The sequence below is a fragment of the Parambassis ranga genome, chromosome 2 (genome assembly GCF_900634625.1).
Source record: "Parambassis ranga chromosome 2, fParRan2.1, whole genome shotgun sequence".
NCBI lineage: Eukaryota > Metazoa > Chordata > Actinopteri > Ambassidae > Parambassis > Parambassis ranga.
Window position 1 is genome coordinate 24,536,346 of NC_041023.1, and position 15,458 is coordinate 24,551,803.

General features: G+C 46.2%; 3 protein-coding genes across 5 annotated transcripts; 2 read left to right on the top strand and 1 right to left on the bottom strand.

Annotated features, from left to right (window-relative positions):
• Positions 1 to 4,161: 4,161 nt before the first annotated feature.
• On the top strand, positions 4,162 to 7,047 carry LOC114432304 (suppressor APC domain-containing protein 1). The gene is made up of 5 exons (XM_028400230.1): positions 4,162 to 4,216; positions 5,350 to 5,491; positions 6,373 to 6,522; positions 6,683 to 6,838; positions 6,908 to 7,047. The coding sequence occupies exons 2-5, from the start codon at positions 5,393 to 5,395 to the stop codon at positions 6,998 to 7,000; spliced, it is 498 nt and encodes a 165-aa protein (XP_028256031.1). The 5' UTR covers positions 4,162 to 4,216; positions 5,350 to 5,392; the 3' UTR covers positions 7,001 to 7,047.
• Positions 7,048 to 9,103: 2,056 nt separating this feature from the next.
• LOC114431957 (achaete-scute homolog 4-like) lies at positions 9,104 to 10,130 on the bottom strand. The gene has a single exon (XM_028399651.1). The coding sequence runs from the start codon at positions 9,927 to 9,929 to the stop codon at positions 9,387 to 9,389; it is 543 nt and encodes a 180-aa protein (XP_028255452.1). The 5' UTR covers positions 9,930 to 10,130; the 3' UTR covers positions 9,104 to 9,386.
• An 89-nt stretch (positions 10,131 to 10,219) lies between these two features.
• Positions 10,220 to 15,245, top strand: prdm4 (PR domain containing 4). Of its 3 annotated transcripts, none has more exons than XM_028396970.1 (13): positions 10,220 to 10,290; positions 10,359 to 10,556; positions 10,789 to 10,855; positions 11,103 to 11,218; positions 11,301 to 11,489; positions 11,574 to 12,344; positions 12,443 to 12,592; positions 12,692 to 12,810; positions 12,939 to 13,024; positions 13,141 to 13,268; positions 13,346 to 13,879; positions 14,157 to 14,325; positions 14,418 to 14,787. In XM_028396970.1, exons 4-13 carry the CDS (start codon positions 11,104 to 11,106, stop codon positions 14,785 to 14,787), a joined length of 2,631 nt encoding a protein of 876 aa, XP_028252771.1. In that variant the 5' UTR covers positions 10,220 to 10,290; positions 10,359 to 10,556; positions 10,789 to 10,855; position 11,103. The 3 variants fall into 3 exon arrangements, with proteins under 3 accessions (XP_028252771.1, XP_028252763.1, XP_028252782.1); XM_028396962.1 differs by having other exon boundaries at positions 10,227 to 10,290; positions 10,359 to 10,488; positions 14,418 to 15,245; XM_028396981.1 differs by lacking the exon at positions 10,220 to 10,290 and having other exon boundaries at positions 10,497 to 10,621.
• Positions 15,246 to 15,458: the final 213 nt, after the last annotated feature.

Below are 15,458 nucleotides of genomic sequence, written 5' to 3' on the forward strand. Positions count from 1 at the left end.
CTGAGGACTGATGGAGCAGACAATGGGGCCTCAGCAGGGTGATCCCTCTCTGTTTTGCCAGCTCTCTGACCTGTATTTACAGTCAGCTTATTGTTCCTCAGTAAACTCCTAATCCTCCTCTTGTCTCTGGTGTGTTTTGGTGCGCCTTCCTCCTCCTCCCGTCCTTAATCCCGGGCTGTGTGTTACAGTTGGTTATGCAGTCATTAAGCCCATTGTTTTCCCTCCACGGTCAGTGCCCTTTGAATACATTAGCACGCTTGTAAAACAACAGTCACAAAGTACAATGTGACTTGGGTCAGAAGACTGAGAGCTGTCATGGTGGGTCTTCTTGTGCTTACTAGAAAAAATAAATCAATTCTTCTATTTTCATTCAAATGTTACTGATTCACCGAGCAAACAAAGTGACCTACACATCCTACAACTGCAGGCGGCCTGCTGCTTTTGTGTTTGTGTGTCAGTGATGTTTAATTTAATTGATTTTAAAGGACAGTGGATGCAAAATCATATAAATGGGACTTTGCCAGTGAAGGACAGCTTTCAAAACTTTAATGGTTAGACTGTCAGGGCTTAAAAAACGACTGCAGAGAGCAGGATTCCAATTAATTTATTTATGTAATCTGGCATAAATACATTTTATATATGTATTTGCATAATGAGGCAAAAACAATTGTGGGAAATCATTATTTAAATGATGTTTGGTTTCACTCGGTGACAAACAGACTCACAGGTCAAAGGTCAGATCTGCATTGGCGATGTTTTTCGTCGGCTGTGTTTCAGCAGGAAGGCTGTGCGGTGACAGGGAAGCTGTGATCGAGAGAAGCAGGACCAAACACAGCACAGAGGAAGTTGTTGGTTTGCAGGTGCAGCGTGGGGGTTTCCATATCCTTCTGCCATTCAGCGGCGGAAACGCATACAGAGAACGAGCTCAACCGCAGGAGACACAAGACTGTTTACGTCAAGCATTATTTCCTGATGTACCACAACAAACTGCAAGAAGAAGAAGAAGAAGAAGAAAGGTTGATGTGTGTAAAATCAGCACCTGCAGAGACGCCGGCTAAGTGATGATCAAGGTGACGAACATCGTCACCTCTGCCTGCTGTGTGTACATGCAAACACTTACAGAGCAGATACACATCTGTCACACACACCATGCACAACAACAGCAAACACGCCTGCAGGGTCCGGTTCACATGTTCTCAGCGTGATGTCAAACTCTGAGCTTCAGCTTAGTCTGAGGCTGGATGCACATGAGATTAACATGAGATATTTACAGTTAAAACATCTTATAATCACCATGACGATTCCAATGAGGTCTCACAGAAATGTGCGTGACCTCAGAAGACAACAATCATGGGGGACGATGATTCTGTAATGTGTTTAGATTACAAAAAATTGCATTGCATATTGACACTGCATTGTTCTGTTGCTGCACGCTGAGCGGAGGGGGGAACTTATTATTCACACCTCCCAATGTAAATGTGGTAGCTGAGTGCTGTGTGTGTGTGTGTGTGGGGGGGGGGGGGGGGGGGGGGGTTGTCGTCAGTGTGTAAATAGGAGTAGCTCCGTGGGAGTGTTCGTCCAGCTGTGGAGGCCACAGGTGGGGCTGTGGGGTGAGGGTGGAGGAGAGAGCCTCTGATTTCATATGTGAGATATTTGGGGGTTTGGGGGGACCGAGGCAGCTGGGTATTGTCAGGGTCTTTCTGTCAGGGGGGTGGGGGGGGGGGGGGTTGGTTCGGGGGGCTATGTCAGGGTGCATGTCAGGGTGAACAGGTTTAAAATGAAATGTGCCCACAGAGGCCCTGACACTGTGTTTTTTTTTCTTGGTGGGGGTTGGGGGTGCTGGTGATCAGATTTATTTTCCTTGGGTGATTGTGCAGGTTTTTGGTGTGTGTTGGAACTTAAAGCAGCACAGCGGCCCGTGTTTTCAGGTGATAACATCACCCTGCTCTTTGAAATATTGTTTTTGCCAAGTGTGTTTGTGGGTGTGTGGAAAGGGAGGAGGAGGTGGGACGAGAAGGGGTAGGAGGAGAGGGAGGAGGAGGGCGGGGCGAGGTGGGTGTAAATCAATCCTTTGTTTTTGTCCTTTCTGTGACTGAGAGAGGACTTGTTTTGAGACAAGTTTAATGTCAAAGCTAAAAAAAGTCTCCATCACACAACCTGAGCAAAGAAGACGTCTTCACACTCAACTCTGTCTGCTGGAACATAAACAGTTAATAAGATCTGAAAATACACTCTAAATATAAACATATGCATCTGTCCTTCAGAGCAGGGTGAGGTGAAGAGGTGGCGGCTGCAGCTGATGTGTGTTCACTCTTATCTACATCTGGGTAACATCTGGTTTCCATCTGAACCTGCTTGTGTCGTGTTGAGCTGTTTAGCGTGACAATACGTGAGAAAGGGAGAGGGCATTGGGGGGTGTTTGTGTGGATGGGAGTGCGTGACTGGCTGCGGAACAAAGGGGAACAAATGAACGAAAGAATGAATGAGTGCAATGAAAGAATGTGTGATTGTGTTACCTGTCCTGTGTCCAGTAAGGTTAATGTGGCTGCAGCTGTCTGCACAAAGGAGTCTTAGGGGGAGTCTGTTTGGAGTCTTTGTGCTGGGGGCTCATGGTCCTGATGGTAAGTGGGCCGACTGGCATGATGTGAAGGAACAATTAGAAGAGCTAATTGATCCACTCTGGGCTCGTAGGTTGTACAAACACTTCGTCTGTGATGCTCATGATGAGCCGTCTCTGATGAAGGTTTCCACCTCACTGATGTGCGTCGCCTGCTCGTCGCTCCGAGCAGTGAAACCTGCAGTAATGTCTGACAGAAAGACATCACAAATCGGGACGGGTGGGGGGCCTACAAATCTGGTTAAGATTCCACATAGCTATGATGTGGAAGAGCGAACCTGGAGCGGCCGGTGGAGCCGGCGTGGGCTGGAGGAGCAGAGGGAGCGCCGGGGAGTTTTACATCTGCATACAAGAGGAGAGGCTCAGTCCAGCAGAGTTCACGTGTCAGTTCAGGTCTGAAGGTATGCAGCAGTGACACTGAGACAGAAGTGTGTGTGTATGTGTGTGTGTTAAAGTGTTTTCAAGTATGAGGGAGTGAAACAGGAAGTAACTAGGGGCCCACTCTCAGCCACAAAGTAGTAGTAGTGACTAACAAGATTCACTTTAAGGGTTGCTGTGTGTGTGTGTGTGTGAGAATATATTTGTGCTGTTCCTGCAATGAGCTTCCTCCTGCAGAGGCCCCTCAGTGGAAACTCATCATGATGTGATGATTGTCAGATAGCACTCACAGGACCATTTAGCACCTGTGAAGACATCAAAAGAGTTAATAAACACCTTAAATAATAAACTGTTAATGAATGAATGTCAACGAGGTCACATGATGTAACATGGGGTTATGGGTCCCCACAGGGATCCACAGAGCCTCCAGGCTGAATGACCTCAGTGTACAACATGTGACACAAAGTCAGCAGAAACCCAGTATGTGTGTCGGTTGTTGTGTTGTGTGTGTGGCCACAGTGATGGCCGACATATTCCTTCATGGAAGAAGACAGCATCAGAGTAGAGACGATCGCTGACATACTTTTGAGGAAGTCTCGGTGGATTTGTGCTGCGTTGTGTTGCTCCATCTGGCGTTGTGTGTAGATGCAACAGCTGCACTGACTTGTCATACAAAATGTCAGCTTCCTAACAGGCAGGGTGGGGTTACAGCCCCCTCTGCTGGTGAGCAGGAGATACTGCAGCATTCAGACAGGCAGTCAGAAACTGTAAAAACAGTGAGAATGGATTATTTTTTTTGTTTGATGATGCAGTGTGAGGTACGTTAGCATACAGACTTTAGCCACAACCACAGAGTGAACACACTAAAGTGTGTGTGTGTGTGTGTGTTGCCTCTGTGAGTGAACTGCAGCTGTTAGAAGGCATACAGCAGACAGAAGAAGCTCAGAAAATTGTTATTCTTTAGTCTGTTATTGAGTTTTCTCTGAATGAGCTCCTACATTTCCCATAATGCAACACTCTCTCTCTGTTTTTCCAGCTTACAGAGGAAAGCCTGATCATCCCTATGCAAAGGTATATGACAGTGAAAACATATTTTGATCTCTTAAGGCTGTAATAAGATGCTGTTTGTGTGACTCAGGTTTAGAGGCACCTCTTGACTCCATTGAGGCCCCAGGCAGGAGTCCATAGGGGGCCCCTCCAACCAGTGCGCATCATCTTTATGTAAGGAGTAATCTTTTGCTGTCAGGACTCTCACTGTGAAATCAGACAGGCAGGAGGTCTCCTACTGTAACTGCAAACTTTTTACATTAGTCCTGCTAAAGTTTGTTGGCTCTGGCCTGGGGGCCTCCAGGCATGCAGTACTTCTGGTGAACTTCTTTAGCTGGAGAACCTGCAAAATGTTATCAGTTATAATTTTCTTTTCTTTTACTTGTTGACAGTTTAATCTTCATATTACATACACTATATAAACAAAAGTATGTGGACAGCCAGCCACTTTATGTGTTCAGTTCACTGTCCAGTTCATCTGATGAAGGGTGATGAGGTCAGACGTCAGGTGGTTTTGAGGTCAGGACAGGACACACAAATTTATCATCTACATCCTCATTATCTGCTCTAAAGCTGAAACAGTGATCAATCAATGGATAATTTCAGGGCATTTTCCACTGGTTTGTACATCAAATGTCAGAATACACTGATTAATTAGTCATAGATGATCAATAATGCAATCAATCATCAGTGGACTCCAGCGTTAGGATTTCACTCCTTCACAACTGAAGACAGATGAGCTGAGGCTGCACAGTGTTACTTTTTTAACCCCATGATACATGTGTGACCTGCTATCACAGAGCAGCTGACAGTCCTGCAGCCGTGTCCTCCTGTCTGTTTGTCCTGAGAGTCCACACCTCTCTCATCCTCAGGTTGTGTCACATTCCAGTGAGCATGTCGGGACAGGAAGTTCACCTGAAACCCAACGAACGCAGCACTCTGCCTTCATCAGCGTCTGACATGCTCAGCAGAAGTTTGCTAGTTTTCCTCCTCTGTCCTGAGATTTGGGAGATTTGTGTTCCCATCAGCAAACATGGTGTCCTCTGTCCCCCTGATCACAGCTTCATTGTCATCGATCTGTGTGTGTGGGTGTGTCACTGTGTGTCGATGAACCAGTCATGGCAGTGACATGTGGAATTTTTCATTGCCTCGCCCCTGGGGCACCACACTGTCTGTGCCTGTTTTACACTCCTGCTTCCTCTCTCTCTCTCTCTCTCTCTCACACACACACACACACACTCATTCTGTGGCATTATTCTGAGTCAGCCGGTGTCGCGCTGTGTTTTGTTGTTTGTTTGTGTGACCAGCTGTGTGAGGCGCTGGTAGCTGTCAGTGGCTGATCCCCTCTCCATGGCCTGTCCTCCCTCCGGCTCTGGCTCCTACACTGTTGTTATCATCCCACTGAAAACCAGCCTGTACAGTGTGGACGCACTGCGCTTCTACCTATGGGTGAGTTTGGGTTTGTGTTCTTATAGTTGTGTCTTATGCTGTGTTTCTCTATTTATGTTTCTTGGAAATAATGTGTGTGTAATTGTTCTAAATCTCTCCCAGAAAACACAGCTTTTCTTCATGTTTGTATGTTTTTGGTGTGTTCCAGTGAGGAAATCTGACAGTCACGGTGTTAGGATGAGAAAAGGAACACTGGTTGCTAGGCAACGGCCATAAAAACTGATTGCCAGTTGAAAAGTACAGCAATGTTTTTAATGTTTTTAGCTGTGAACGGTTTGTGGTGTCAGAAACTGTTAGCATCGCTGCATTAGCATTTAAGTTTAATTAACAAATTAAATCAGTTCAACCTCCTACATTATATTTATATTATATGAATATTGTACATTGATCTATTCATATTTTAAATATGCATGGCCTAAAAACTCGCCTTAAACATAGAAAAGTGAAGATTTCCATTTAAATCCAACACGCAGTCAGAGGGGAAATGTTTTTTTTTTTAGTCAGATTTTCCATGTTGTTTTGAATGCAGCACAGCTGCAGTCGTCCTGGTGATACATTCCCACATGTCAGGTCTGCTCCTCACAGCTTCCTGTTACAGGCTGAAAATAATCAAGTTTCCACTGTGAGGCCATGAAGAGCAGCATCAGAGTTTTAATCTGACCAATCAAATGTAAATTAACCTGCCCACTGCAGCACCGGTTACAGCATCAGGAGGCCCTCTCTGTTTGCTCTGATGATACACAACATCCTGGAAGACAAAGGGCCCACCACACACATGCCTGTAAAGCAGTTTATATTGACATCATAACAAGGCTGTGCCATTCAGGTTGGGATTATAGTCTGCAGACACCACAGGTTCATATCAGCTCAATCTGTTTCAGATTAAGCACCTGAAGGATCTGGAGAAGGAGAAGGACACTCTGTGGTCTGGTCTGGAGTTTCTGGAGAAGGCTCGTCTGTGGTACCTGCAGAGGCTGGAGGAGAACAGGGCCCGGACTGGGTCTGCTTCCTGCCTGAAAAATGCATCAGAGGTACTGAGCGATAGCTCAGGAATGTAGCTGAGGGTGGAAATAGATGCACAAAGGTCTAAATTCTAATACTATGGATCAGTGGAGGGACTGAGGCTGCACCCAGGAGCAGTTTGGCAGGTCGTGTTTTGATGGATGTCTGTGTGTGTGTGTCCCTCCTCAGGCCCGGTCCTGCCTCCTCAGGTCTCGTATCCAGCAGGTGAACGGCTCACTGGGATCCATCATGAGCGAGCCCAACGTCACCACCAGCAGCAACCCCACTCTGCCTGAAGCTGTGGCAGACAGCGACCTCCGGTGGCAGAACTCAGTACTGACACAGGTAGGCCAGTATTCCCCCAACGGTTTACCTGTGATTTCCTGTGATGTCATCATTTTTGTTCTTTAACAGGAAGTGAGCGACAAGAATGGACAGATCTCCGTGTTAGAGCATGAAAAAGGTGCTCTCCTTGAACAGCTTGATGAACTGCAGACACACTGCTGATGACATTAAGCTCTTTGTACATATGTATGTATTTAAATAAATCAATGAAAGAAAATGATGCCTCATTTGCTTCTTTGTGTTCTTAACAGCTCAGGCTGATCTTTTTATTTCACAGTTATGCAGAAGTTCTGCTAATCTCCAGGCACAACACAGAGTTAATGTGTTTCAGAAGGTGTAAAAATCTGCCCCTCGCCTCCTTTATAAACTCTGAGTGCTCCGCTGCATGAAGGAAGGGACCCGTCGGTGTTTGTCTGCGGCCCTGCATCCTCTCTGTCATCCCTCCGTTTCCCTTCTGCATGAGGGCTCCTTGTCTGGGCATGTCTCAGCCATACCTGCCCTGGTGGTCCCTCCTCACTGATAAACTTTATCTCGCCTCCTCATCGTGCATGTTTGCAGGAAATTTCTGCACAAATGTGTTGCCTCTTGCACACACAAGAAAACATTAGCAGGGTTAATCTTGAGCTGAGGTGTCTGAGCAGCATGCAGGTGTTGAGTGATTTCAGCAGCTCTCCCTCAACTTCCTGGATTATTCTGTTACCTTTTTTTTCATACCTGAATCTTACCACTGCTATACACACAATGTGAGCGGAACACTCATTGTGCTGAAGATTGTGTTTACCTCAGGGCCTATAGGGGTGCTGTGAGCCTGTCTGGAGACCTGCAGAAAATGCATCATGTAGAAAGGTAAATTATGGAATAAATTAGGATTATTTCGCAGTAAATCTGAAATCATATGCATGCAAAGACATTTTTTTACAGTGTAATAGGTGTAGGAATCTGCAGGAGCCAGATTAGGATCAGCCTGTGTGCATCCATTATGGTGGAGGCTTACATTTAAGTAGCCTCATGTTTTCTATCTTCAGAGAGCCACTGAACCATCAAACCCAGAGTACCAGCACTCGGCTAATTATCGGATCTAATTCACACAAACACCTTTTTTTCGTTGAGGGTTTGTCACGCCTTTGTGGACGTCAATGCTGTTCTCCCACAGCAGTACGGTTCACCTGACCTGCGGCTTTTTTTAATCCTCTTCTACTTGTGTACAATATCACCATGTTTTTTCCTGATAGTCAGAACAGAGGTGTTTCCGTGCAGGTCAGCGGAGGTGGGAAACGTAAACATGCAAATATAGTGGAGCAGAGGTGATGAGCACATTCCTGAGGCTGTTAGGAGAGAAGCTTCCTGATGAGAGGTGGTCTGGCTGTTAAGACTGTAAGGTTCAATAAGAAGAGAGGACAGGACAGACCTCTGTGTCCACATAGACCAGAAGTGTTTGAACTCTGAAGAGCATGTGTTGGATGTGATGCATCCACCTTGAGCTCTCAATATCCCAAAATGATCTCTTTTTTTGCAGGAAGAAAGTCAGAACCAATAGTTTGATCCCCTCCTAAAAAAATAACAGACTCTCATTTGGTGCAGGAAGGGTTAAATTCCATTGGAATCTTAGGTCCCCACCAATGTCAAAAGCAAATCTACAACCTTGCAATGCAGAAATGTGCATGATAAAATACACAGAAATGGCTTTAAATTCAAAGACGAGGCTGCATTATGTGTTAAGATCACAGTGAAAAAGTGTACAATATTTTACTGTATTGTTTAAATTGTAAATTTACAGTAAATTACTGGCTAATAACTTGCATTACTTTTACACTAACAATGTAAATATAATGTGATTTATGTACAGCAAGATACTGTAATTCCACAACAACATATATCACAGTAATTAAATGGGCTTTTTAGCTGTATTTTAGTGGAAATCACTGTGAAATATTTACAGTAAAATATTGTGATATATTCCCGGTAAATTACTGTGATATTACTGTGAAAGTAATGCAATTATTAGCCAGTAATATACTGTAAATTCACGGTGAAAAATTTAACAGTGCATCAGTCAGCTTCCAGTTCAGAGTGTGGTTTTGTAAGTAAACTGAATAAAACAGAAAATTAAAACATCATTAAATAATGAAAAAAATCTCTTTTTACAGTTGAGTTTTAGCTTAATTGTAAACACTGTAATGACAGTGATGATTAGTTTGTAGTCTTTGCAAATTATGACTTGATTTGAACACTAAATTATACGAAACATGATTTTGTTTGCTGGTGTTGATTTATTTGTATTTTTTCATATTTTCATTTCACCACTGACGCACAGCCAGAGGCTGCAGGCTGTCCTCTGGATTGTTCACTTTACTTTGATAATGTACTTCATAATGTTATTGTAACATTACCGAGCAACAACAACAGCAACAGGCAGCAGAATAATCAAAGTTTATGGATTGATTCTGCCCCGATTCCACGTGCGTAAAAGCAGAGCGTTCTTTCTTGGCAACAAGTCCTCGGTTCAGGATTTAAGACATTTTAGTAGGCCAGTCAGTCAGACAGTCAGTCAGTAAACGAGCTCCCCGCCGTCACTCAGGCTGGTTTTGGACTCTCCGTCACTGTTGCACTCTGACCTCTGCGTCTCACGGTTGCGCGCGCCTCCGAGCGGTCCGCTCTCCATCCCGGAGCCGTTTAAGTCCAGCAGGCTCTGCAGGTGTTTGATGTATTCGATGGCCGCGCGCAGTGTCTCCACCTTACTGAGCCGTTTGTCCTCAAACTCCTGCGGCAGATGCTCTCTGAGGCGCGCGTATCCCTCGTTGACGCAGCGCACCCGGTGCCGCTCCCGTTCGTTCCGCTTTCTGATGAACGCGGGCTCGAAGGAGTAATCACACACACCCAGGGGTCCGTGGAAGGGGAAATACGACAGGCGTCTGTAGGGCAACCTGTGGCCGTGCACAGAGTCGAGGTATGGTGCGTCAAGGTGCAAGGGCAGTCCGAGGCGAAGCGCGTCTTTGTAGTGCGCCCCGCTGTTATCCATGGAGACACCGTGGAGAGCCAGCGGGGGGACAAATGGAAAGTGTTCAGCCAGCTCCTTACTGTGATAAGACATGATTCTGAAGAAGTGAAGAACAGTCTGCGGAAAATGATGGGAGTTCTTCTCCAGATCTCTCCAGCTCACCCCGTCAGAGTCTCCTCACGGTCATCTCCTGTGAAGGTTTCCTCTCCAGATCTCCTCACCTTGTGATGAGGTGTTGTCAGAGCAGACCTCGCTGCTGGGTCACTGTCACAGTGTCCCTGTCAGCGTGCTTTGTTGGGGGTTATGAACAGAGTGGGAGTGATCCGGGGCGGAGATGCAGCCATGTAGCTTTCTCATCAAGATAAAACTGTTTACATAACGTTTTCTTCCTTCCGTAGGCACTGGAAAGTCATGTTTGTTTTTCTACACGAAAAAAACACAATTGAATAAAAAGGTATGGCTTCATGACGCAACAGGCTTTCTACCTTCTCCTGAGTGTTTGATTAACATTTATATAATCAGTGTGTCTGTGGGGGACTGTGAAACTGACCTGTGATCGGCCAGACGCTTCTCCATGCTTCCTCGCCACTGCGCATGCGCCGCCAGGCAACAGTGAGACTATCATGGCCCCGTTCATGGAGGCATTGTGCTGGTATGTTTTGTTTTTGTGGCATCTCGCGTGTATTTCGTCAATGAAACTACAGCGTCAGTCGCGTGGAGGTACATCTGTCCTGTTATCCCGCAGATGCACTCGCGCATTCTCTGTTTTAACCATTTTTAGAGACGTAAGTTAGCAAAGCTGGCGTTAGCATTGTAGCAAAACTGGTAGATGTTTCGATCACTAGCTACTAGCTAAATGCAAAATAGTTGTTTTAAATGAAACGTCACCTGTTGTTTAGGCGGTGTAAGAGTGTCAGAGTTTCTGTTTAATAGCTCGTCTCTTTTCTCTCAGGGAGAAATATGTGAAATCACCTTTCAGCTGTTTACGGTTGCTAATGATCATCTGTTGTTGAACACAGGTAAGCTAACCAAGCTTAAACAGCATCAGTTCTGTGCTATGCAGCTGAATACTTTGCTCTTTAATATGTAAACAATGGCCCCCCGTATTATCGGGCTAATTTCTTGTGTATTGCATGTATATCATCATAACTGATGATGCTAAATATATTTAAAATGGATACTACTTAGCATCACTCCTCATTGTTTGATGACTGATTATGCCAATTCTATGGGTACTAGTTAACTTCATTGCTTTGATTTCTTTAGGATGAATGAAATGAACCTGAGTCCTGTGGGCATGGACCAGCTAAGTGTGCCCTCAGTGAGTGCCAGCCACCTTGGTCTGCCCACGTCCCCCACACACAATCCAATTCCCACTCCAGGTATAGAACAAAGAGGCTTCTTGCTCACCAACATCCTATTCTGGCCTCAGCTCCTCACCCTCTCATGTCTTTTATGATTCAGGCATGCCTGTGGCCATCCCCAGTCTGGGTCCTTCCCTTGGTTCTCTTCCATCTGCCTTGTCTCTGATGCTTCCTATGGGTCCACTGAGTGACAGAGGAGTGATGTGCGGCCTGCCAGAGAGGAATTACTCCTTGCCTCCTCCACCATACCCCCATCTGGAGAGCAGTTACTTCAGACACATACTGCCAGGTGAGTGTGTGTGTTTTTCTGGATCATTCTGTGCATCTCAAATGAACATGAACACACTTTTAGCTTGATCTCTGGGCTTTGTAGGTATTTTGTCCTATCTGGCAGACCGTCCACCACCTCAGTACATCCACCCCAGCAGCCTTAACATGGATGGGACCCTGTCTGTGGCCAGCAACAATCCCTCAGGTCTGGACCCCTACAGTGGCCCTGGAGGCCCACTGGAGCAGGGCCTGGTGCCCATGGACTCCAGACAGGTCAGTGGGCAGGGAGACCTGCATCAAACTGGTGCTCATGAGCTGGACTCTACAGGGCTGGCCATGGAGTCACGTGTCAGCAGCCCCATGTCTCCTGACCGGATGGGTGAAGAGCTTGCGACCATGGATGGAGTTGGGGTGGTGGCGGTGTCTGATGCTCAGCAGCAGCTTGGTGGGGGAAGGCAGCCTCAGTCTCATGAAGGCCTGACTGGTGTGGACTCTTCTGGTGGGGTGATGCCCCTCCACGGACCCCCTGTGCTTGAGCTGCCAGTGGTGATGGAGGCAGATCATATGGGTGGGCGAGTGGGCAACTCTGGGGGAGGAGGAGCAGGAGGACTTGGGGAGCAGCTGCACTCAAACGGGGAGCTGAATTCTGGTGTTGTGAGTGTGGTGCTTACCGGCTCCATGGCCAGCCAGAGCCAGCTGGAGCCGGTGTCTCTTCACGGGCACTCTGGAATGGGGCTGGAGGCCGTCAACGTGTCGCCCATCACTGCAGAGGTGTCTCTGGGGCCAGAAAACAACCTGGTACTCGTCAACTCAACTCTGCAGCTGGAGGATTCTACTTCCAATAAGGAGAACATGGTTGCTGCTTACACCATCTGTGAGTTTAACATGTCACAGAAAAATATTACAGTTTGTAGTTTCTATAATATAATTAAATTACTGAAAGTTGTAAAACCATCTTCTGTTATGTTTTAGGGTGCACGCTGTGTGAGCGCTCATATACCTCAGACTGTCCTGAGCACGGCCCCGTCACTTTCATCCCTGATGTGCCGATCCAAAGCCGGGCTCGCCTCTCTCTGCCCCGCCCACTCTGCCTGCGCATCTCTGTGACCGACGAACCACTGGGTAAGAGAACAAGTTCATTGTGTTATTTGTGGCGCAGAGCCTAAAGACACCTCTTGGTTGTTGTGATACATGTATGTCTACATTTATTGTCCCTCTCAGGAGTCTTTGCTCGAGATGTCATTCCTCCAAGGACCTGCTTTGGACCAATGGTGGGCCAGCACTGTAGCAACGTAGATCTCTCTGATTGGCCAGAGAAGGACACACCTCAAATATGGAAGGTCAGTGCTGTGACTTCTGTTTAACTGCAGTGACAGTCCAAATTGGTAAAAAGCTACTCCCAGGTTATGACATGTTATAGGAAGATGAATTATGATGAATATATGTGAATCCGCCCTCTCTGTCACAGATGTACCACAACAACGTGCTGGAGTTCTACATTGTGACGACAGATGAGAACGAATGCAACTGGATGATGTTTGTCCGCAAGGCCAGGTGTGGCATCTGATGAAAATGTGTTCTTCTGTGAACAAAACTGTGTACATTCCCCACAACATGCTGATACCAACAGCTGGGTCAAACACAAGCCTAACATGTCATGTTGTTTTTAGGACACACGAGGAGCAGAATCTGGTTGCGTATCCTGCCAGTGGAAAGCTGTTCTTTTGTACAACCACTGAGATCCACCCTGACCAGGAGCTGCTCTTCTACTACAGCAGAGATTACTGCAGGCTGATGGGTGAGGAGACAGATGAGACTTTGGTTGTATGTTAAAGGCCGAGCTTCTGCTGACCATCATCGTTTTCACTGTCACAGGTGTTCCTCAGGTGCCCGAGGGTCAGATCTGCCAGTGCGGCAAAGAGTGCTCCTCCTTCTCCGACCTCAAGTCACATCTTACTAACCACAGTCACAGTCAGCCCCCACACAGCCACAGCCCGCCACAGCAGGACCACTCCCAGCAACAACCACCACCTCCACCACAGCAGCAACAAGAGCATCAGCAGCAGCAACACACCCACCAGGAAGAGAAGCTGACCAATGGAACCTCAAGCTCCTCATCTTCCCCGTGGCCCTGTCACAACCCCACTGCAGGACAAACCAACACTGACAACAATAATGGCAGCAGCGATGCGAGGGACTCTAACAACATCACCCCCAGAGTGAAAGGTCAGGGCCACGCGCGGGAGAAAAAGTTCAAGTGCAGCATGTGTTCCCGAGCTTTCATTACATCCACTAAGCTTAACGTGCACTTCATGGGGCACGTCGGGATGAAACCTCACAAGTGTGAATACTGCAGCAAGGCCTTCAGCGACCCCAGCAACCTCAGGATGCACCTCAAGATTCACACAGGTACTCACAACTTCATTAAAGCTCAAACAGCAGAGTCTGAGGTTTTGATTTTTGTATGAAAGTTAGGCTATGGGCTGGTTTATGCTTCTGCGTCACATCAACACTGCAGCATAACATAGGTTGGTCAGATCTCATACTGTATGGTTGAAATACACAATCTTCAGCCTCAGTCCTCAAACGTCTTTCAAATCTAGACTACAGTCCTAAAAAAAGCTTTTTGTGTAACAGTGTCATTGTATACTTCACTTTCCTGACACTGACTGTTTCCCACTAACAGGTCAGAAGAACTACAGATGCACCGTCTGTGAGAAGTCCTTCACGCAGAAATCCCATGTAGCATCACACATGCTCATCCACACCGGTGCAGAGAAGCTGAAGTGTGACCTCTGTGAGCGGGCCTTCATCAGGAAACATGACCTGACACAGCACATGTTGTCTCACACACAGTGTGTACCGTCCTCTCACCATCGACACATTCATTGATGGCGTGTGTGTGTGTGTTGTGTCTTAAGAAATCTTTGTTTGTCTTCCACCACAGCGAGCGCCGTATTCAGTGCCCAAAGTGCAACAAACACTTCCTGAAGACCAACCACCTGAAGAAGCACATGAACTCTCACGAGGGCCGAAGAGACTTTGTCTGCGAGAAGTGCCACAAAGCTTTCCTCACCAAGTACCACCTCACTCGTCACCTCAAGATCTGCAAAGGGCCCAAAACAGAAAGAGCGTGCAGGAAGGAGCAGGATGTGGAAGAGGAAGAAGAGGAGGAGGATGGCAGGGGAGGAGGAAGAAGAAGAAGAAGAAGAAGAAGAGGGGGAGGAGAGAGACTGGTCAACTCAACCAATAATGAGGACTGTGGTTTGGATGTTGGAGGTTATAACTCTGAGAAGTCCCTGTCGCCCCCTCACTGACCACACCGTGCCTCTGACATACTTTACTACAGGACCGATGTTTACCTCTCTGTTTCTGCCAAAATGTTATTGTAAATATTATCCTTCTTTAAACGGCCATGAATCATGTTTAGATTCTCATATATCAGAAGCCAATTTATAGAGATTTGACTGTATTCCTGTGACGATGCTATCATCATCAGCCCTGGTTCATTTTGTTGGGCGTAAAAATGTTTTTTTTATCTGAAGCTTATTCCACGACTCGGTCAATAACCCAGATTTTTTTTTTACCTTTGTAGCTTCACAGTACTTTGAATTAAAACTAAGGATTTAATTTAGTCCTGATTATATGGCCTGAGCTTTTATGTTTATTTATGAAAAGCAGAAATTAGTATTTTTTTCTTATTTAATTTTTCTGTGTGAATGAAGGTGAGTAGGAGTCTGAGCTTGAATGATTATCTGACGTGTGAGTGTTGACTGAATGTTAATATAAGGCTGTCCTGTGTCCTGCATATTTTAATAAATGAGTATTTACAGCAGTGTTGAGTCGATGCAGAGCACCTGTGTGACTGTGCTGATATGCTCACAGCTTCTTTCTGAAACTTTTCTCTTGAAGTTAGAGAGAGGTTGTCGGCTTCTGACGTCCATCTGTGTCACTGTTAGACTGTTGTTTTTTTCTTTTTTTGTGTTAT